This window comes from Microcaecilia unicolor, chromosome 10, assembly GCF_901765095.1.
Source record: "Microcaecilia unicolor chromosome 10, aMicUni1.1, whole genome shotgun sequence".
NCBI classification, from domain to species: Eukaryota; Metazoa; Chordata; class Amphibia; order Gymnophiona; family Siphonopidae; genus Microcaecilia; species Microcaecilia unicolor.
This window is the reverse complement of record NC_044040.1, coordinates 38,453,541-38,476,296: the sequence shown is the minus strand read 5'-3', so window position 1 is coordinate 38,476,296 and position 22,756 is coordinate 38,453,541. Positions and strand designations below refer to the sequence as shown.

The window sequence follows — 22,756 nt, the reverse complement described above, 5'->3', positions numbered from 1 at the left end:
CAGGCCAACCAGCAATTAGGGATGGAGATGTACTAAGCTAAGGATGGGCTGTCATTTGAAATGAATACTGTTCACCGATGACGGTGGACACTGTGCACTATTTCCTGTTCATGCACGCATACAACAAAGATACTTAACTGTAGCAGGTATTCTCCGAGGACAGCAGGCCTTATATTCTCACAAGTGGGTGATGCTGACCGCGTCGCCCAGTCTGGAACCTATGACAAGCATAAGTAGAGCTTTGTGGAGTGCGAGCAACGCTCCACCACACATGCAAGAGTGCCTTCCCACCTGCTGCGAGAACTTGCTGCTTCAGTTATATACTACAGCAAGAAGGTAAAAAAATAAAATAAAAGGAGGAGACAACTCCAAAGGGAGATGGGAGGGATTGTGAGGATATAAGGCCTGCTGCCCTCAGAGAAAAACAAATTTGGTCAAATGGGCCTCGCAACGACAAGGATATATTCTAAACCTATATACAAACTGAGTGAGAGTGCAGCCTGGAACAGAATAAAATGGGCCTAGAGGGGAGGAGTTGGATTCTAGACCCCGAACAGATTCTGAAACACTGTCTGCCAAAACCAACTGTCACGTTGGGTATCCTGCTCAAGGCAGTAATGAGATGTGAATGTGTGGACTAAAGACCACATCGCAGCCTTGTAAATTTCTTCAATGAAGGCTGACCGCAAATGGGCTACCGATGCAGCCATGGCTCTGACATTATGAGCCATGACATGGCCCTCTAGGCTCAGCCCAGCCTGGGCATAAGTGAAGGAAATGAAATCTGCAAGCCAATTAGAGATGATGTGTTTCCCCAATGGCGACCCCTATACTGTTGGGATCAAAAGAAAAAACTGGGCAGACTGTCTGTGGAGCCTGGTCCACTCCAGGTAATAGGCCAATGACCACTTGCAATCCAAAGTGTGCAAGGTGCTCGCGCCAGGATGAGCATGAGGTCGGTGAAAGAATGTTGGCAAGACAATCGACTGGTTTACAGATGGAACTCTAACACCACCTTTGGCAGGATCTTAGGGTGCATGCAGAAGACTACTCTGTTGTGATGGAACTTAGTATAAGGTGCATCCACTACTAAGGCCTGAAGCTCACTGACTCTATGAGCTGAAGTAACAAGTACCAAGAAAATGACCTTACAGGTCAAGTACTTCAGATGGCAGGAAGTCAGTGGCTTGAAAGGAACTTTCATCAGCAGGGTGAGAATGACATTGCAGTCCCATGACACTGGTGGAGGTTTGACAGGGGGCTTTAACAGCAAACCTCTCGTGAATTGAACAACTAGAGGTTGACCAGAGATGGACTTTCCTTCTACATGATAAGCTCTAATTGCACTGAGGTGAATCCTTACAGAGTTGACCTTAAGACTAGTCTCAGGTAAGTGGAGAAGGTATTTAAGCAGGGACTATGTAGGGCAAGCAAGGGGATCGATCTAGAGAGTCTTGCTCTCAAACCAGATGGCAAACCTCCTCCATTTGAAAGAATAACACCTCTTTATGGAAGCTTTCCTAGAAGACAGCAAGACCCAAGAGACAACTCTGAAAGACTCAAGGAAGCAAATTCTATGCTCTTAACAACCAAGCTGTGGGAGCAAGAGATCGGAGACTGGGATGTAGAAGAGATCCCTCGTTCTGCATGATGAGGGTATGAAAACACTCCAATCTCCATGGTTCTTTGGAGGATAACTCCAGAAGAAGAGGGAACCAGATCTGCCAAGGCCAGTAAGACGCGATCAAAATCATGGTTCCTTAGTCTTGCTTGAGTTTCAGCAAAGTCTTCCCTACAAAAGGTATGGGAGAATATGCATACAGCAGAACTGTCCCCCAATGGAGAAAGAAGGCATCTGATGCTAGTCTGTCGTAGGCCTGAAGCTGGAACAGAACTGAGGGACTTTGCAATTTATGTGAGCGGCAAAGAGATCCACTGAGCGGGTGCACCACACTCGGAAGATCTCGCTGACAACAGTCATGCTGAGAGACCACTAGTGCAGTTGATCACGCTGGTCAGTCTGTCGGCCAGGCTGTTTTTGCCCACCAGATAAGTGGCTCGCAGGTATATGCCATGATGGCAAGCCTAATGCTACATCTGGACAGGCCCCTGACACAGAGGCTGAGATCCAGTGCACCCTGCTTGTTGGCAGTCAACACCGGGGCCGTATACGGCGCCGGTGTCAGAGGCTGCACTGCAAGCTGAGGGCCAAGTGAGGCTGCAACGGGAAGCAAGGTAGGCGCAAACACCCCCAATACCGATGCGCACCGTTGCAAAAGGACATCCAGCAGCTCACAGAGAAAGGCCCGGATGCGCTCATTGAGGGCCAACACAAGGAGGGTCTGGGGTGTCTATTCAGGATCAGGTTGCAGAGCTGTCAGGGCCAATACGGAAGCTGGGTCTTGGATGCTGGGAGACTGACACATTGGAACCTCCTGTATGGAGGGGAAGCGGTGCTCCCAGCACCGACACTTCTCGGGTGCCAAATCCCTTGATGCCCTGGAGCTCCCGGCACCATGTGTCAAGGGCGATCGATAATGATGCTTCTTGGCCTTAAGCCCAAAGCTCATCATAGAGGCACCTTGGTGCCAACAAGGACGTCATCGAATCCACATGTTGCCTCAGGGTCAGGTCTGACAGTGGATGGTCCTGGGGGCTCTGCACAGCAGGAGGCCTCGAGGCAGGTGGACAACCACTCAATGCATCACTGCTCCCAATGTCTATGGGTCTAGCAGTCACCATGCTTACCAATGCTCTCAATGCGCTCGACATCTATGCCAAAGCCTCAGACCTCGATGTCGAGGAACTGAACTTGGCTCCAAAAACCCTCTCGTGTTGAGCCTCTCTGGAAACTTGGGTCCTTTTCTTCATATGAAGACAGAGTACACAGGCGGGCTTTGGTCGGCCCAAGACACTGAAGACACCAAGAATGGATGTCTTTCCCAGAGACTGTCCGATTGCACCGGGTACAGCACTTGAAGCCACTAGGAATCTTCATGGATATGGACGGAAAAACTACCATGGCTAAATCAAAAGAAGCGATGGTGCCTAAAAAAGGAACCGGAAAAAGAAAGGGGAAGACCTGGCCGAAGTCAAGGCCTAAAACCAGCAGTGTGACAGAAAAAATAAGGAAACTTAAAACTGGGAAAAATAAAACTAAGAAAATAAAGGAAAAGAACAAAGGAGGTTCCACAAGCAGGAACACAAAAAAGGAGCCAAAAACAAAAAACTGTCGTAAGGCACAAAAAGAAGCTCTCTGGACTGAGCAAAGTGCGAAGACAGTTAAAAAAAAAAAAAAAAAAAAAACCCCAAACACACTCCCTCTCCTCATCACGGTAGAAAAAGAACTGAAGCACCGTGTTCTCACAGTGGGCAGGAAAGCACTCACCCATGCACAGCGGAGCATGTCGCATGTTCCACAAAGCTCTACTTATGCTTGTCATAAGTCCCAGACTGGGCGATGTGGCCTGCGTCACCCATTTGTGAGAACAAACAGGGATGCTTGTCCTCAAAGAAATGATGGTTCACACATGCATGCGCAATCGGGGGAAAGAGTCTGCACTATTAACATTTTTCAAAAAATTTAAAAAAAAAGGACACAAATTTTCTGGCTGCCTATTCTTACTGCAAGCCCAAGGAGTCCCTAGGAATGTAACCAATTTATCACACCAATGAACATTGCTCTCTCCTTATTACCGTGCTGCATAAGTTGGAAAGGCCGTACAAATATCTTTATGTGTCTGCTCTGGGCATGAGGATCTCCTTTTCCATAGAAAAGGAACAGTCATGCCAATAGAACACTTCTGAAAATGTATTCGCTTTTTCAGAGCTTTTAGAACTGGACAAGAACTCAAGTTTATCTGTTTAATGCTTTGTGGAATTCGTCAAAGCTCTGTTCTAGCTCCAGCACAATTTCTTCTCCTCTGGTGACCTTTAATCTGATTTTTGGCATTAGTGGTGTGTTTGGGCTTTGTTTTTTTTTTACATAGATGACATATTGCTCATACACAAGAGGGAAAAATTAAAAAAAAAAAAAGAACAAAAGGAAATCACTGCAGCATTATTACAGGTATACTGATAAAACTCAGTAGGTAACAAGATAAATCTCCCAGTTTACCAACCCGGAGAGAAAGAACCCATGCACAACGAACTACAGAAATAATAAAAAAATTTACTTAGTTTTATTTAATAGCACAAATGTGAACAAGTAAATCTTTTCATTACACCCATAATTCACTGTGTATGTGCCACTTATTTTTTTCTCCCAGCTGTGGTTAACCGAAAGGTTTATCTGCTGAGAATTTTCTCAAAATGCTTGTAATATTGCTTGGGTTATTCTTTTTGTTTCCTTTTTGTCTTGTTTACACCACTCATAAATTACATCAAAGCCCGTGGGACACCTAGGGGCTCATTTTCAAAGCACTTAGTGGGACTTTTACAAAGGGATGCTAACATTTTTAGCACATGCTAAAAATAAATGTGTCCTAAATGCTAGAGATGCCCATATATTCCTATGGGCGTCTCTAGCATATACCATGCGCTAATTATTAGCGTATGCTAAAAACGCTAGTGCGCCTTTGTAACAGACCCCCTTAGACTTTCAAGGATCCACAGGCTATTATGTAACTTTGTAAGTCAGTACATTGTAAATATACCTCCTAAACTACTACCTAGATGATCTTCAGACTGAAAATACAGTTGATAGCTACAAGCTAGCCCTCAGAAATATCTCCTTCCCTTGCCCAATCTATCCTAGGTATTCTGATTGTTGACATACCTCAGTTGGCTTTTTGTCTTGCACCATCTTGGGAAGATCTGCTTAATCTAGTCCCTTTTAGAAGCTAACAACATATATGCTCTTATGGATAATTCAGAATTACTGTGGATATCATCAACTCCCTCTATTCTGGTCTATTTTGTTTCTTCTCTACTAGCAAAAGCAGCACTGGCTTCCTATTCTTCTTAAACCAACATATCACACCTTGGACTGCCTAGATACCTTTCAGGATTTGCTTATCCTTTATGTCCATTCCCATGCATTTAGTCCTACCCTATAACATCTGCTATCCATTATCACCTCTACTAAAATCAGGCTGTAACTGGCATGGCATCTTATTTTGTTACTTTGCCTCATCCCTATGGAACTCGCTCTCTCTTGACCTGAGAACAGAAATCTTATGTGCAGTTTACAACTGGAACTGAAACCAAGAACTAGGACTTGCCCTTGATTTTCATCAGCAGGTAGATGAGCAGCCGGGAACCACTGAGTTTTCCTTAGCACGTCTGCCTTCCGGCCCCATCTATTTCAACCTTCCATGCTTAATTTGAACTATCTGCTTAACGGTAATCCAAGTCCTTTCCCCTAACTTCAGCAATTTTCTTTTTCTTTTGTCCTTCATCCTCATTGATTTTGTCTTGTCCCCCTCACTTCCTAATTACCGATTGAGTTTTGTACACTGCCCAACTGTATATAAAATGCAATATAGCAAACGAACAAACATAAACACTCACAGCTCCTATAAAAGGTGGGAGTCCTAGCTATCTCTCAATAGCAACAGCTAGTGGCCAGACATAGAATCAAGTGAGCCCATTACTGTGATCGCTGAGCTAAAATAAGCAGGAAAAGGAAATAATCAGCAGACAATTACAAATGAAGGCTTATGGCATTAAAGAAAAAAAATAGCTTAAAATTGAGCTGGGAAAACGGGCAGGCTAAAAAAGTTCTCAAGGTGGAGTAGTCAAGACTGATGTGAATTAACAGAAACTGAAAGTAAGAAAATCCATTTGCTATTGTTCAGTCACTCTAACCTGTAGTGTGAGGATTTACTATAATCATAAATGGTAGGATAAAAGTGCTGCTTAAAGCATCCTTGTTCCAAAACCATCTGCAGACAACTACTACTTATTAATTCTCCACCTTTTCCTGCATTTTAAGTACCAATAGGTCTAGTAAAATGAATTAAAATTTGGCCTCTTATAAAGCTTAAGACACAGTTATGCAGGCTGGCAGCTTTTTCAGCTAGGAACAAAATGATTTCTATTAGCTGGAAATTATTTTTGGTTGTTGTTTGTTAACAGAAAAACAGTACATCCAATTTAAGTTTTATTGCCTTACCCCCGTTTACTAAGCTGTGCTATCGGCTGCCGCTCAGTAATGCCAACACAGCCCATTCAAACTGAATGGGCTGTGTCGCCGCTAGCGCAGCTTAGTATGCAGGGGGTTAGGCAATAAAAAAACAGAATTAACTTAGAATAAAAAAAGGACGTAATCTGAGAAAAACCTCTTGAAAATACGATATGCAAAAGACAACTTGAGAAAATGGAATTTTCAATTCACTTTTTTGGTTAGACAAATTTTTAAAATATTTTTTTTAATGATATACAAAACTGCTCACCTCAAAAAGTTTAGAACCCAAGGCTAATCATAAGATATCTTGCTGAAAATGGAATTTAAAAAAAACAACAACAACAGGTATCCATTTTTGAAAGCTCTGATAAGTAACTTAAGATTATAAAATAGCATCCTTAGCATCCAGGCTGCACCATCCTGATCAATGGGTTGTATTCCCTGACAACCAGCAGATGGAGGTAGAGCATCACTGGTAAAATAGCTGGTGCTCTGTAGAAAACTCCAGACAAAAAAACACACACAAATCGATTGGGCTGCCTAGACTAGTCTTATTCCCCTTCTACACAGGAATAAACCTTAAAAAAAAAAAAAGCATCATTTTTTTTATAGCAACAGCAAAAATAAGAATAAAAATAAACCCACACCAAAGATGGCCAGGAAGTGAAAGGCACAAGCCCAAATCCTGGGTCACAGTTTCTGTCACTGCAGGCTTTATCATAGTTTAGCATCCACCAGACAAACTGCATAATGTTCAGAATATGTATGCAGACTTTTCAACTCAGAAGTCACTGGGTTTTTCTTCTTTGATATTACTGGGAGACATTAATTTACATCTTGACAAAAGTGACAACCCTGATGCTTTAGATTTCATTTCAGTTTTAAATTACATGTCTATCTTTCTCTGTTCTCCTCAACCTACTCATGAGAAGTCTGGATTTCTTAGCAATATCCTCTTGCAGTCCATCATATATATTATTTTCTGATTTTATTTAGAAACTTGTTCCATGACCTGATAATTTTCTTTCCAAGTTTACTCTTTATTTACAGCTACTAAAAACTGTACTTTCCAAATTAATTAGGAAGAAAATTTAGAGTATTTTTTAGAAAGATGTTACTCTACAATTAGAATTATTAAAAGTAAATATTTTTTACTCTTTCAAAAAAGTACAAAGACTAGGGGACACTCAATGAAGTTACATGGAAATACTTTTATAACAAAATAGGAGGAAATATTTTTTTAACTCAACGAATAATTACGCTCTAGATCAGCCTTGAAGATGGTGCTATGTGGATCTGGTTCGCCTGCTAGTGCATGCTCTACTTTCCCTTCCTGGGGGGTCACGGTTTACTCTGGCAGGGCCCAGTGAAAATGGAAGACCCAGATCCCTTCTGGCTTATGGTTTGGACCTCGAGAGGCAGCACTTAGCTAAGAAGAGATTTACTCCCACGGTTACTATATTATACTAGAGATTTATAGCCCGCCAAATTCCTTAAAAAAAAGATGCAAGGTGCAAAAAGAAAAAAAAAATCAACTTATGTACAATTACACAATCTCCTAACTTCACAGAACATAATAGTTTTCAGTTTTCTTCGGGGAAAAAAAAAAAGAAATAGAGGAACAAATATCCTGTAGAAGAAGATTCCTAATTTCATCTTACTCAAGGCCCATTTCCTTGGCTTATGTTCAGGTCTGGAAGGTTTTTGAAGAATGGTGCAAACAGTGCTCCCTCTCTCCATGGAAGACTCAGATTCTGGAGGTGCTTGGATTTCTGCAGCAAGGATTCAATCAGGGGCTAGCGCTGAACTCTTAAGGTCTAGCTGCTGGCCCTTTCCTGTTATCGGGATAAGGTTCCGAGGGTTTCCTTGACAGCTCATAAGGAGGACACTGTTTGATTTTTAAGGGAGTCGCCCACTTACAGTCCATTTGGCCATCTCTTCCAACTTGGAATTTGAATCTAGTACTAAATGTCCTCTCAGAAGCTACTTTTGAGCTTCTGAGGTCAGTTTCAATGAGAGATCTCACTCTAAAGATGGTCTTTTTGGTGGCAATTGCTCTGGCCTGGAGAGTGTAGGAACTTCAGGCTCTGTCCTGTTGGGACCCATCTCTCTCCTTCTTGGAAAGCTCTGCCTATCCTTATCCTCACAATCCCCTTTCTCCATAAGGTGATCTCTCCCTTCCACGTGAAACAGCAAATCTGCTCCCCCCCCCCCCCCCACCCCCCGAAGACTTCAGTTGACAGGACTCTTGGGGATTTCTCTCTCTCTCTCTTCTTTGCCAAGTTCAGAAGTTTCTGGTTATAAAATTAATTGCAGTTGCAGCTGGATTAGTGTGATTTAAGGGACCTTCCACTGCTTTAGAAGACATACTGGAGTTTTCCACAGAGCAAAAGCTATTATACCAGTGATGTCACTGGGAAAAGGCAGTTTATCTCCATTTGCTGGTAGGCAGGGAATACAACCCAATACTCAGAATGGTGCAGCTGGACTAAAAGAAAGGAAATTAACTGGTATGATTAAATTTCACCTTTACAGTTACTTCATGTCAGAGATGCCTAGGATGGCAGATCTGGACACCATGCCATTACTGGTGCATGGACTACATAATATCTTTTATACAATGATGAAAAGCTTGAATGTTTCAGAAAATATTCTGTTGGTTTGAACAAAAAATAAAATTAAAGCAAGTGTGATAATATATGAAAACATGAGATGAGATATCACTGACAACACATTTGAAGGAATGGATTTTACAAGGTGCCACTGATTTATACTATAAGCTGCCTAGGGCCCCATATATTTGCGGGCCCCTAGCATGGCACCCCCCCCCCCAATTACTACTTTTCCTAATCCCCCAATCCCATCTCACTTCCCTGTAGAGATACTAAAGTCTGAAAAACGTCTAGACAGAGTTAGCCATCCTTCTAGCTTAACGACATTAATGAAAAAAAATCTCTACCATCCAGAAAAAAAAAAGAAAAGAACCAGATAGTTGGGAATCCTAGCCTAGCCTCCAGAGTCCTGAGCACACCTGACAAGGCCACAGCCATGTGCCTAATTTGCCAGTACCCTAATCCGGTCCTGCCAAAAGCAACAAGTATTAGTTGGCAGCACTCACAGCACACAATACGAAAAACTTATCATTCAGTTTCAGTCACTTAAATCTGTGTATTGAGTGGTCTACAATTATTTTAAATTAAGAAGAAAATAAAACCACATCAGAATCACTACAGGTCAGCTCATCATGGATAGCAAATTTACTTCCAGTGTATGTATGTGTTACAGGCATTTGTGACTGGGAGAGTAGAGAACAGAGGACATGCAGTTTGTAAGGAGCAATTCCCCAATATAAAGCTTTCTATGTGAAAGAACTTGACCTCCTCCTACAGAAAAGCAGTAGGCATTTTTTTTAGGGGGGGGGGGGGTGCTTATTTCTGTGAAATTTTAACTCTAATGTAGCACATTTTCAACCTCAATGCATCCTTCCACCAATCCCTCCTCCCACCATGCAGAATTTGGATCATTCTTTTAAATGCTCGGAATCATTTTGCCCCGTCATTTGAGATCCGTTTTGAATAATTCTTCACATTAAGATTTAAAAAGCAGGCAAGTGGGGTAAAATTTTACCTTAACCACTGATTTTCAAGCTTTGTTCTCCTCCATTCTGAAGATACACTGCCATTTGCTATTTGGGATATCCACAGCAGTGATAACCCCGCTTTTTTACTTCTTTTTCAAACATACTGCAAAATTAAATTGAACACAGTATAACCATATTTTTTACACTGGGTTTTATCAAATATTAAAAATATCCATACGTTCTCATGGACAAACCAAGACACCCAATTTAATTTGAACTTTTTCACCTCAATATGCTCTAATCTAGCCAGTCCCCAGTTTGCTTTAACAGTAATATAAATACACCTTAGTATACAAAATGCCAAACAGAAGCATTTAAGGTGAAATATATAAAGTGAAATTTACCCTTGCCTGATAATTTCCTTTCCTTCAATGTTAGACCAATCCAGACAGATTATGTCCCCCTATCAGTAGATGGAGACAGAGTGTGAAGATTTTGATGATATCAGTATAACAGGTAGTGCATCCAGAACATTACAGTATGCTAGTGGCATATTACAGTATGCTAGTGACAAAGCTACAAGCTAACTAAACGAACCTGTACAGATCCGATTGCTTTGTATGACATAATAAATCTACTTAAACATCACTGGTTTCCTATTGAACAAAGGAGCATTTATAAAATTTGGGTTCTTACTTTCAGAGCTTTCAAAATGGGGTCACCGGACTATTTAGCAGCTCTTAAAATTCCATATTCTCCAGCACGTGTTCTTCACTCTATAAATGATTATCATTTGTTACTGATTGGTCCCAAATTAGCCCATTTGAAAGCACAAGACATAGGGCTTTTTATTTTTTTGGCTCCAGCAATATGGAACAATCTTCTGCTAACTACCTGTAAGATTTATTCTTTCAAATAATTCAAAGTTACCATTAAGACCTGGTTGTACGAACAAGCATTTATCACTGCTTAGTGTGTTTCTCTCTCTGACATCACACCGTATCTTAACTATAATTATAATTTTAGTCTTTGATTGAATGCTGCTTGAGAATGTGTGAACTGTATGTCAAACTTCACCTACTTGAGTACACAGCTATGGCACGCATTGCCCCGCAACTTAAAAACGACTTACGAACTAATGAACTTTCGCAAACTACTGAAGACCCATCTCTTTAACAAGGCATACCACAAAGACCAACCAATGTGAATATACACAACTACTCCACATATATTCTGAATTGTCTTATAATACTTGCTTGTTATACTATTATCATGTTTCTTCTTCATCATGCTGCCCAAGATCCTTCTGTAACACTAAATGTCTATTTTCTAATATATGTCCACCATTCATGATGTATTGTAAGCCACATTGAGCCTGCAAAAAGGTGGGATACAAATGCAATAAATAAATAAAATAACTACCGCCCAGCTCTGCAAGTCAGTTTGGGCGGTATAACAAATTTTAATAAACTATAAACTGAGCCTTACTGCCTACGGATAGATGTCAGTAAGGATTCACATGCTAATAACGGCCATATGCTAATAGAAACTTGGCCATTAATTCAGAAAATGGAAAATCTTCTGTTTTCCAGCTGTGGTAGAAATTATCTTAATGCACAGGAAAGACCTGCATAAGGGTACACTAAGGCCACTTTCTATCGCAGCCTTGTAAAAGGACCTCTATAAAACTTAACATAGTAACATACATAGTAGATGATGGCAGAAAAAGACCTGCATGGTCCATCCAGTCTGCCCAACAAGACAAACATATGTGTATACCTTACCTTGATTTGTACCTGCCATATTCAGGACATGTAAGGAAATCATGCAGAACATGGCTAACATAATTCTTTTCAACAAGCATATGTGCATCTTGCCTGTGTTTTGTGTATCTCTTGCTTATGTGTATGCTTTTCTGTGCATATGTTGTGTGTGGGGCTTATGGGGTGAGATAGGGACAATTTAGGGGAATATCTTACAAACAGTCTCATTGTTTAAAGATTTTTACCAACATTTGTGTAAGTCAGATATGTAACATGTTTCTTAATGGACTTCAAATACTTTACATTTAAAGTGAACTTGTCATATGTAGGCATTATTTTCTAGATAGGAATTTCTCGTCCATTAAATTTTCTATAGACCTCCCTCTCCCCCCCCCCCCCCCCGATGATTTTGATGTAGCATTTTATCAGAGCTTTAAAAATATTTGAATTTCACAGCTGTTAAGACTTTTTAAATAGGAACAATGGAAGCAAGATGATTTTTTTAAGTAACAGTGTTTGTTTAATAGCCACAGATCCTGGTTATCCTCAGAACTATAGACATTTCAAGCTTGTAAGAAAAATGATGCATAACATTAACCACAGGGATCAAACCGGCTTTATAAAAGGTAAATATTCTGCTAGTAATGTTAGACCTTTATTGTATACATTGAGTAAAAAGTAATCTAGACCTATGTTCCAGGTCTTAGAGTTAAAATATCCATATGGTCCTTTTGTAGAGCCATGGTGGCGGTATGGAAGTCCATCACTACTGCCTCCTGCTCACCAATCCACTTCTCTGTCTCCTCCACCCATCCCACCAATTCTGCCACCTCCTTCTCAATTTTTCTCACTGCCTCTAATTTTTCCACACTCTCCCTAAATTCGTCCTTGATCTCCAGCACCCATTCTCTGAGGCCTACCCTTGTCAATTGTGCAGAATTCTCTATCCCGCGCCACTGTGACGATCTGCTCGCTGCGGCTTCTTCCTCAGATGCACTCTCCCCAGAGTCAGACAGAACTGCCAATGAGGCACTGTGCATGTGACAGGCCACCAGTGTTGACTGCCCGTGTTGCACCTCGGGGATCTGGCAGCATTTTTCAATTGGGGGAGCTGCTATCAGCAAGGGACTCTCAAGCTTCCATTGGAGTGTGAGTGAGTGTCTAGCTCTGGGTGCAGGTCGTTAAAGATCGGGCCAGAGCACCAGGTTCACACCACCATGTTGCCCAATGACATCACTGGAAGTCCCTAGATTAGTTAATTCTGATGACAAATGTCAGTTTTTTTTTGTTAGGGAGCACTCTGTCAGGGTCAATTTGCCTGAAGGAAATGGACATTTTCTGAAGCCTCCTTGTCCATCAGCTGGCTGGAATTGAGAACAGTTTGGAAAGTGCTGTTCTATTTTCAAGGCAAGTTTTTATTTGGATTTTTTGTTCACACAAAAAAGTTGTCTGTCTTCTAACAATACGACATCGGTAGCACACATCAACAGGCAAGGAGGCATGAAAAATGCACAAGTAGTCCAAAAGGCATTTCTACTGCTTTGCTGGACAAAGGCGATTTCTTCATCTCTCCACTTCTCACATTGCGGAAAGTCACAATGTTCACACAAACTTTGAGCAATCATTCCTTGGATCAGGGGGAATGGGAGGAATTGTTCCCCGTCTTCAACCTCATAAGGACTCAAATGGGGGTTGTTCATCTTGAATCCCATGGTGCCAACGGCAAATACAAAGGTCCTTTGATTCTTCAGTTGTCAAAAAGAATAAGTTCCAAAGGTATGGATGCATTGGTTCAGCCGTGGCTGCTGACAGACTCTTTGTGCATTTTTCCCCCAGTTCTGATGTTGGGCTGCAGGCTTCAAAAGATTGCTACACAGAGGTTCTAATAGCACTGGACTGACTCAGAAGGCCTTGGTATTATTATTATTATTTTATTATTGTTACATTTGTATCCCACATTTTCCCACCTATTTGCAGGCTCAATGTGGCTTACATTGTACCATAGAGACGTTCGCCATCTCTAGCATGGAAACAGATACAAGGAGTTAATGTGGTCAGATAAGGTTCATGTGTTATAGACACATTGGTGAATTAAAAGAGTTATATAGTGTCTGTTACAAGCATTGGTTTTGGTGTGTTGCGGAGTTTATGCACTTAAGTTGGGTTAGTGGGGTATGCCTTTTTGAACAGGTAGGTTTTTAGTGATTTCCAGAAGCTTAGGTGGTCGTGAGTTGTTTTCACAGCTTTTGGTAGTGTGTTCCACAGTTGTATGCTTATGTACTAGAAATTGGATCCATAAGTTGATTTGTATTTGAGACCTTTACAGATTGGGTAATGGAGATTTAGGTAAGCTCGTGTTGATCTGGTTGCGTTTCTTGTTGGTAGGTCTATGAGGTCTGTCATATATCCCGGGGCTTCGCCATAGATAATTTTATGGACCAGTATGCAGATTTTGAAAGCAATACGTTCTTTAACTGGTAGCCAATGTAGTTTTTCTTGGAGGGGTTTGCGTAGAGTCCATTGCAGTAGTCTGCATGGCTTAGTACCACTGATTGTATCAATCTGCGAAATGTTTCCCTCGGGAAGTATGGTTTCACACATTTGAGTTTCCATATTGAGTGGAACATTTTCTTAGTTATAGAGTTAACTTGGCTTTCAAGTGTGAGGTTACGGTCGATAGTGACGCCGAGGATTTTCAGGCTGTCTGAGATAGGGAGGGTGTAGTTTGGTGTGCTTATCTTTGTGGGTTTGTACGTATTATATTGGGATGAGAGATTGAGACAGTGTGTTTTGTCAGTATTGAGTTTTAGTTGGAATGCATTTGCCCATGAGCTCATGATGTTTAGGCTGAGCTTGATTACGTTTGTGATTTCTGTCAGGTCATGTTTATAAGGTATGTATATAGTGACGTCGTCTGCATAGATGAATGGGTTGAGGCCTTAATTGGATAAGGGCTTGGCTAGTGGTGTCATCATTAGGTTGAAGAGGGTCGGTGATAGTGGTGATCCTTGAGGTACTCCGCAGTCTGCTTTCCACGGTGATAATATGTTTGATTTAAATTTCACTTGGTATGCTCTCGTGATTAGGAAGCCCTTAATCCATCTTAGTATGTTTCCACCAATGCTGTAGTAGTCTAGGAGTCTGATTAGTATGTTGTGGTTTACCATGTCGAAAGCACTAAACATGTCGAATTGAAGGAGAAGTATACTATCGCCTATTGCTATTTCCTACTTGAATTTGGCCAGGAGAGTAGTGAGTACTGTTTCAGTGCTATGGAGAGGACGAAATCCTGATTGTGATTCATGTAAGATTGAGAATTTGTTTATGTATTCGCTGAGTTGTTCAGTTACCATGCTGTCCACCAGTTTGACAACTAGTGGGATAGATGCTACTGGGCGGTAATTGGTGAGTTCACTTGTCTTTTTCTTGGTGTCTTTGGGAATTGGGGTGAGTAAGATGTTGCCATTTTCCTTAGGTAGTTTAGGTGGGATGTGAGGTCTGCTAGGAAGCGGTTGGGGGCATGTTTTAATAGGAAACTGGGGCACGTATCCAGATTTGTTTGTCTCCAAATGGCTCTGGCCCCTCCAGTTTCCCTTGGGGAAAGCACTTCTATTGTAGGAATGAAAAATTTGGCTCCCTCTTATTTTAAGTGGCCTTGGATAAGTCAGCAGGCTTTTTATGATGGAGTTAATTCTACTGTGCTCCAAGCTAGGAAGCCTTCCACCATATTAGCAATATTCTACAGCCTGGCACATGTTTGAGGCCTTGTGCTCTAGTACAGATTTACAACCCTCTGCAGAAAAATATTTTTTAGCTCGCAGTTTGCACGTACAGATTATCCTTTTAAGCTGCGGTAAGCATGAGCTAGTGCTTACTACAGCTTAGTAAAAAGAACCTAGAGCCTTTAGCTTCATCGTGTTTAGATTAAGATTGTCTTTATTCAGCACCATCTTCTCAGGTGTCAGATCTAGATTCAGTCACTCGATGAACTCAGAGAACAAAAAAACAGGTAACAATAATTTCACCTTCCTTACCCTGCTAGACTAGTTCAGGCCAATGAGATTTACCTTGGCTCCTGTGTGAAGGGATCCAGGCAGCAGCTACTGGAGTCGACATGGTGAGAGTCTTACTCCATTGGATTGGTATCTCCCAGTGGCTTCAGAAATTGCAAGCTCTCATCTTTGATACTGCTTTCAGCAGGCTCCTTTTTTCAGTTTTTAAAGTTTGTGTGCACCTCTGTATTAGCTTCTATTTGGTGGTGCACTAGATGAAGAGCTTGATGATCTAGACAACTGAGCCTTGTCCACAGGCAACACTGGGATCAGGATTTTCCCCAGATCCCAAAACCAGCTACTCCACCAAATAGAAGCTAACAGAGGTGAGGCTAAAACACCACAAGAGGAGACCACATCATATACCAATGTCATAAACAGCATTGGCCCCTAGCAATGCTACCTCACACAAACTTTAAAAAGTGAAAAAAGGAGCCTGCTGAAAGCCGTATCAAAGATGAGAGCTTGAAATTTCTGAAGCCACTGGGAGGTACCAATCCAATGGAGTAAGACTCTCACCATGTCGACTCCAGTAGCTGCTGCCTGGATCTCTTCACACAGGAACCAAGACCCTGGCAACCAAACGTGGAAAGGATGCACAAGAAGCTAAATTTACGAACTGTCACAACCACTGCTCCTGTGCCTGGAAGAGGGAAGGCAAAGCACTCCAAGATGCAAGGAAGGCAGCCACTGAGATTTAAAATATAGTTGCCTATGAGGTTTTTTCTCACCATTCACAAGCTAGCCTTGAAATCGTGACAGTCTGGCAGTTTGAAATAGTGCAATTCCTTAATGGCTAAGTTACAGTGAAGTCAGTGTATGTATAATGCAGTTGTTGGAAGTTGGAACTGCTTCTCCCAGAGAAATATTGGGTTATTTTTGGAAAGGGTTCATTTCTCTTCCACGCCCGCTCCCCTCCACCACATGCAGAAAACTACCTCCAGGTCCCTTCCTGTAACAACAGCTGCCTTCTAGTCCTCTGTCCTCAGTGCCTTCCCATTGACTGCTATCATCCTACCTACAATTTCAGCTCTAGTTATAATGGAAGCAGCTAAGGCAGGCTCCCTCACATGTGAAGGGGGGAGGGATGGAGGGGATAGGAAGATATGTCTGGACATTAATCAGAGTTTTAAAACCTATTAGCCATCTTCTACCTTCTGGACATTAATATAAAAATTCTGCAGACTACTGAAAAAGTTAGACAATTAGCCATCCTAAACTCCTGAGTCCTGAGCACATTTCTCAGGACCCTCCTACATATAGAAAATCAGAAAATAACAGCAGATGAAGACCATATGGCCCATCAAGTCTGCCTAGTCTATTCCCCCTTGGATCCTCTATGTTTGTCTCCACCAGGAGGCCATTCCACTCATCCACAACCCTTTCTGTAAATAAATATTTCTTTAGATTACTCCTGGGCCTTTCCCTTTTCATCTTGAGAAGATTAGAAAACTCCACCTTCTAAAATTCTATGCCCTGATCAAAGTTTCTATGCTACAGAAGCTGGAACTCCTTCTCCAAAGAAATGCATTGAGATATTTGGGGAAGGCTTATTTCTCTGAAATCCTCAATAGAATTTGGCCTATTTTTAATTTCTTTTTACCAAATTTTCCTCTCATGCCAAGTTTCATCCCATTCTGTTAAAATTTCAGAGAGTTATTTTGCCTACAGACAGATATTCTTAACCTCATTTTCACAATTCTTTCCAATTTCCTTTGGGTTGGAAAGAACATAAAAACACTTTCTGCAGAACATTCCCTTTGCTGGGGCATGGTGCCCTGTTCCAGTTAATCTAACTATTGGGCATCAGTTCAAGAAAAAACAGGATATACTACAGGAATGTGGTTTATATCAATACAAGACTTAAGCCTCCCCTGACAACCCAAAATTTACCAGTTTAATACATTACAAAATGTTTCTAGGCACAGAAATTGCATGATACATAAATGCAGTAATCCAGGTGTATAGTTACAGGTATAATTTGTGGCACCTGCATGAGCACACACTAATACTCAGTGGTGCTCATTTTCAAGCAATTATCTAATTGGCAATAATTAGAATTTACGTGCACATCTTTTAAAGCATATTCTATAAAGAGGTGCACGTAAATTCTAGCAAGTGGACCTAAAAAGGAAGTATGGCCATGGAAGGAACAAGGGTGGGTTGGGGGCGTTCCTGCAATTTATGTGCATTTGTTAAAAAATTATGGGGATCCATGTGTAAATTACACCAGATTTTCACTGGTGTAAAATTTTGCACCTACATATAGTTGCCTGTTTCCGGCACCACGTGAGGTTTATAGAATAGCATTAAGTGCTACTTTTTTCAGTACCGATTTTTTAGGCACCATTTACACAGCCTAGTCCATGCTGCAGTAAAGTAAAAGAGTAAAAGTGGGCTAAATATGTCATCAGAATTATATGGTAAAAAAAACAAAATTAAAAATAAGTTCTGTACCAAAAAGAATATATTTTAATTTCTGCATTCAAGTGTGCTAACTAGGCGAGCATAATTCTATATCACAGATCCCTTCCCTTACTGGGAATCACACAGTTTAATCCAGAATACTATTTTCTCATATAAGAAAAATAGCTAACTCACTAGGCTCCATCCTCCCCTGCCCCTCCCCCCATAGGGAATAGCAGAACCACCATCTGCAGATCTAGAGCTGTGTTTTCCTCTCATTGCTTCATATAACCGCTTTGATATACCATCTTTCAATCTAAGATATAACATAACTTTATAAAATAAACAAACAAAATCCTGAGTGAAGTAGAATGGGTAAAAGTGAATTTGTTGTTTACTCTTTGAAAAAGTACAAATACTAGGTGAATCCATGAAATTACATGATACTTTTAAAATGGATATTTATTTTATTTATTTATTGCATTTGTATCCCACATTATCCCACCTTTTTGCAGGCTCAATGTGGCTTACATGTTTTTTCACTCAACAATTAGTTAAATTCTGGAACCCATTGTCAGAAGCTGTGATAACAGCAGTTAACTTATCTGAATTTTAAAAGAGTTGGGCAAGTCCCTGGAAGAAAAGGCTATAATCTACTATTAAAAAGACATGGGGAAAGCCATTACTCATCCCTGGGATCAGAAGCAAGGAACCTTGCTACTCTTTGGGATTCTGCCAGGCATTTGAGACCTGGATTCACCACTGTTGGAAGCAGAATACAGATACTGGGCTAGATGGACCATCATCAGTCTGATGGAGTAAAGGTAATCTTATGTTACAATCAGAAGCGGGGAATAGAATTAGGGCATGGTTATGGAGATTTCAAATATGTGGCCCCTTGCTTTGTCCTCTCCCCAACCTGCAGGTGGGTAAGGAAAGCATATGTTTTTGCCTTCCCTTTTGCTACAACAAGTTGATGCTTAGTGGTTAGTGCAGCTGACTTTGATCCTGGGGAACTGGGTTTGATTCCCACTGCAGCTCCTTGTGACTCTGGGCAAGTCACTTAACCCTGCATTGTCCCAGGTACAAATAAGTACCTATATATACTATCCAGCTTATTTTCGAAAGAGAAAGACACCCATATTTCGACCCAAATCGGGAGATAGGGCGCCTTTCTCTCATGGACGCCCAAATCGGTATAATCGAAAGCAGATTTTGGGCGCCTCCAACTGCAGTCTGTCACGGGAACGAACAAAATTGACAGGGGCGTGTCGGAGGCGTGGTGAAGGCGGAACTGGGGCGTGTTTATCGGCTGAGGAGAGATGGGTGCCCTCGGCCGATAATGGAAAAAAGAAGGGCAGCAGTAGCAAGAATTTGGGCCGCTTTTTTTTTCACGAACAAGTCTACAAAAAGTGTCCCAACTGCCCAGATGACCACCCGAGGGAATCAGGGATGACCTCCCCCGACTCCCCCAGTGGTCACTAACCCCCTCCCACCAAAAAAAAAAAAGAACTTTAAAAACTTTTTTTGCCAGCCTGTATGTCAGCCTCAAATGTCATACCCAGCTCCATCACAGCACTATGCAGGTCCCTGGAGCAGTTGTTAGTGGGTGCAGTGGACTTCAGGCAGGTGGACCCAGGCCCATCCCCCCCTACCTGTTACACTTGTGCTGGTAAATGGGAGCCCTCCAAATCGCCCCCAAAACCCACTTTACCCACCTTCACCCATAAGTGCTATGGTAATGGTGTAGAGTTGTGGGGAGTGGGTTTTGGGGGGGGGGGGGATTTGGGGGGCTCAGCACCCAAGGTAAGGGAGCTATGGACTTGGGAGGTATTTTAATTTTTTTTTTTTTTACTTTTTACAAGTGCCCCCTAGGGTGCCCGGTTGGTGTCCTAGCATGTGAGGGGGACCAGTGCACTACGAATCCTGGCCCCTCCAACGACCAAATGCCTTAGAGTTGTTCGTTTTTGAGCTGGGTGGCTTCGGTTTCCATTATCACTAAAAACCGATACCGCCCAGCTCAAATCCGCCCAAATCCGATGCATTTGCCTGGCACCAACCATATTATCGAAACAAAAGATGGATGCCCATCTTTTTCGAAAATACGGTCTGTCTCGCCCCTTCGTGGACCCATCTTCGGAGATAGTCACCCATAGAGATGGGCGTCTGCGTTCGATTATGCCCCTCCATGTGAACCACTTAGAATGTAGTTGCAAAAACCACAGAAAGGCCCATTTCCCTTTCCCTTATAAAGTTAATTATAAAATATGCTTTTCTGTCTTAAAAAAAAAAATAGAAGACGACAGTTTAGAATAATGTCTGTCAAGTTTTTGGTGACACCTACCAGCTCTTGGTGACACATCAGGGTGTCCCAAGACACTGGCAGAAAATCACCTGCTCTAGAAAGGTCAAAATGTGAAACAGGGAAATATTTGCCTATCCACCCATCATCATTATCTATATTTAGACCAGTCACATAATTTCCCGAACTCAGGTCATACAATATAATTAGGTTGAAATCATTTTATCAAACCACACGAAATAGGCTAGAAACGTTTTTGACATATATGGGTGGGAAAGATCACAGAGGTTCAACCAGAATACAAAGGCCCTGGTAACATTTTTTTTTTTACCCAATGTTTTTGGGGCGGGGAAAAAAGGGGGATATGAAGAAAAGTTAGGACAGGACACACCCACTCAGAAATCTGGACTAAAAAGTACAAGTTAACACTGCTAGGCAATGCAAAGACCCATAGGAGCCAACTTTTCAAAATTATTGGGGGTGCTAAGCCCAGTGGAAACAACCCCTCCTTGGACATATACAAGAATTTTCTCAATATTGGGGGTGCTCAAGCACCTACAGAGTCGGCTCCTATGCAGAGACCACCCCTCCACAACATAAGATATCTGCACATCTTCCTCCAGGGGGACCCGCGACCTTCCTCTCCCGATGCAGCCTTTCCAGTAGCTGTAGCACCCAGAAGAAGATAGAGACTGTCACCCATGCCGACGAACTGGCCATGGAAAGCGAAAGTTTGTAATATATGCTCCCCCCCCCCCCCCCCCCCCAATTAAGCATTCTTTCAGCATCTTCAGCCTCTCATCAGTGCAGGTCCAGACTATCCTCAGCTTACCTTTCCGAATCAACTACATAGCAAAGAGGGGGATTGGGGGGCGGGGGAGAAGAGAGGGCAGGGAAGAAATGGCACAGAACTGATCGACACGTGTGAAAGGGGAATTTTTATAAGCTAATAAATCCAAAAAGTCTTGCTTGCGCTTGCTGCTAGGCGGAAGATCGCCTTTGTCCATTCAAACAGGTTATCAATAGAAATCAAACAAAATAAAACATGGAAAAGAAAATAAGATGATACCTTTTTTATTGGACATACCTCTCCATTCAAACACAAACCAACACGGGGGAAAAGAGGGAACAGGGCAACAAGAAACCCAAGTAAACGAAAAGCAAATCTACCTATTCGTTCACTCACCGATGCCGAGTCCCACCACGACGCGCCCCGCCAGCAGAGTCTCTTTGTTGCCGGCCGCCGCCAGCACCACAGCCCCGGCCGTGAAGAAGCAGCTAGCGATCAGGATGGAGGGTCTGCGTCCGCACGTGCCGTTCAGCAGCCCACCCAGCAGAGCCGACAACGCCGCCGCCCCCACCGTGCTGGACACGACCAGCTCCTGCCAGAGCGCCGTCAGGTTCATCTGCTTCTTGAGCAGCAGCATGGCCCCGGACACCACTCCCGTGTCGTAGCCGAAGAGGAAGCCCCCCAGCGCGGAGAACACCGACACCACGTACACGAAAGCAGGGGTGACGTCCCGCTGGAACTGCCGCCGGGCAGCGCGCTCCAGGTCCCCGCCGCCGCCGGTTGCCCCCTGGCTGTTGATGCTGGTGTAGGACTCGGCCGCGACGAGGCTCCGCTCGCCGGCGTTCTCATCTTTCTTGCGCCGCTTCTCCTTCATGAGGTGGCTTAGGCTCCGCAGGGTGTACTCCACATTGTCACTGGCTTTGCGGGACATAAGAGAGCCGAGGGCGCCCGCGCTCTGTGTCAGGAGGAAGTCACCGGGATAACGTTCCGGGGCTGTGACTGTTCGCTTTCTTCCTCCGCGCGCGCGCTCCTTCAGGGCTCTGTCATTATTTCTCGGTAAAAGCCAGAGTCAGACAGACACTCAGCGCTCAGCAGCACCGAAGCTCAGTGACAGAGAGAATAGATCGCGTCTGGCTGGGCGGGGCAAGCGGCGCGCGCTCGCGTCACGTGACCACTCGGACCAGCGCTCGAGCCGCCTACCCTCCTCACCCGGCCGGCCTCGGCTGCCAGATAAGAGTCGGTCGCCGGTCCCTGGAGCCAGAAGTGAGCTGCCGAGGGGGCGGGGTCTTTCCATTTTGCCGAGTTGTGGAGGTGTTAGAGCTTGGCGGCGGAAGTTGAGTCCTTTACCTTACGTGGTCCGTGAAAATCCGCGAAATCCCTGTCCTTTAACAAGTCCCCTCGGCGGCTACTTCCTAGTGCAGCGAGGGATCAGATCATAGTCCCGGTACTGGTTTTTAAGGAAGGATCCGTTTGTTTGTAGCAAGGTTTTGAATATAATAGTCAGTTGCGTGCTTAGTTACTCTTCCTATTTCTGAATGTGTGCAAACTGTGCAAGAAAGTAAAAACAAAAACACATTGCCATGTTCTTTCATAGGCAAATAATAAACTATCAACTTTTTGTATCGCCCAACATCAGCAACCAGGGAGCTACAGAAGAGGGAAGGTTGTTTGTTTATCCCCATGCATACCCCCACCCTCCCACTCTGTCAGACTGTCAAAGTAATGCTTTGATGTTT

At 42.8% G+C, this 22,756-nt stretch overlaps 1 protein-coding gene across 2 annotated transcripts in view; it reads right to left on the bottom strand.

Annotated features, from left to right (window-relative positions):
• The window catches only part of SLC2A13 (solute carrier family 2 member 13), a 277,867-nt gene extending 255,766 nt beyond the window's left edge, over window positions 1-22,101 (bottom strand). For both annotated transcript variants that reach the window (XM_030215885.1, XM_030215884.1), the window contains exon 1: window positions 21,417-22,101. In XM_030215885.1, coding sequence (XP_030071745.1) covers window positions 21,417-21,951 — 535 coding nt within the window. In that variant the 5' untranslated portion in view covers window positions 21,952-22,101. The remainder of the gene's footprint in view (window positions 1-21,416) is intronic.
• Between the last annotated feature and the right edge of the window lie 655 nt (window positions 22,102-22,756).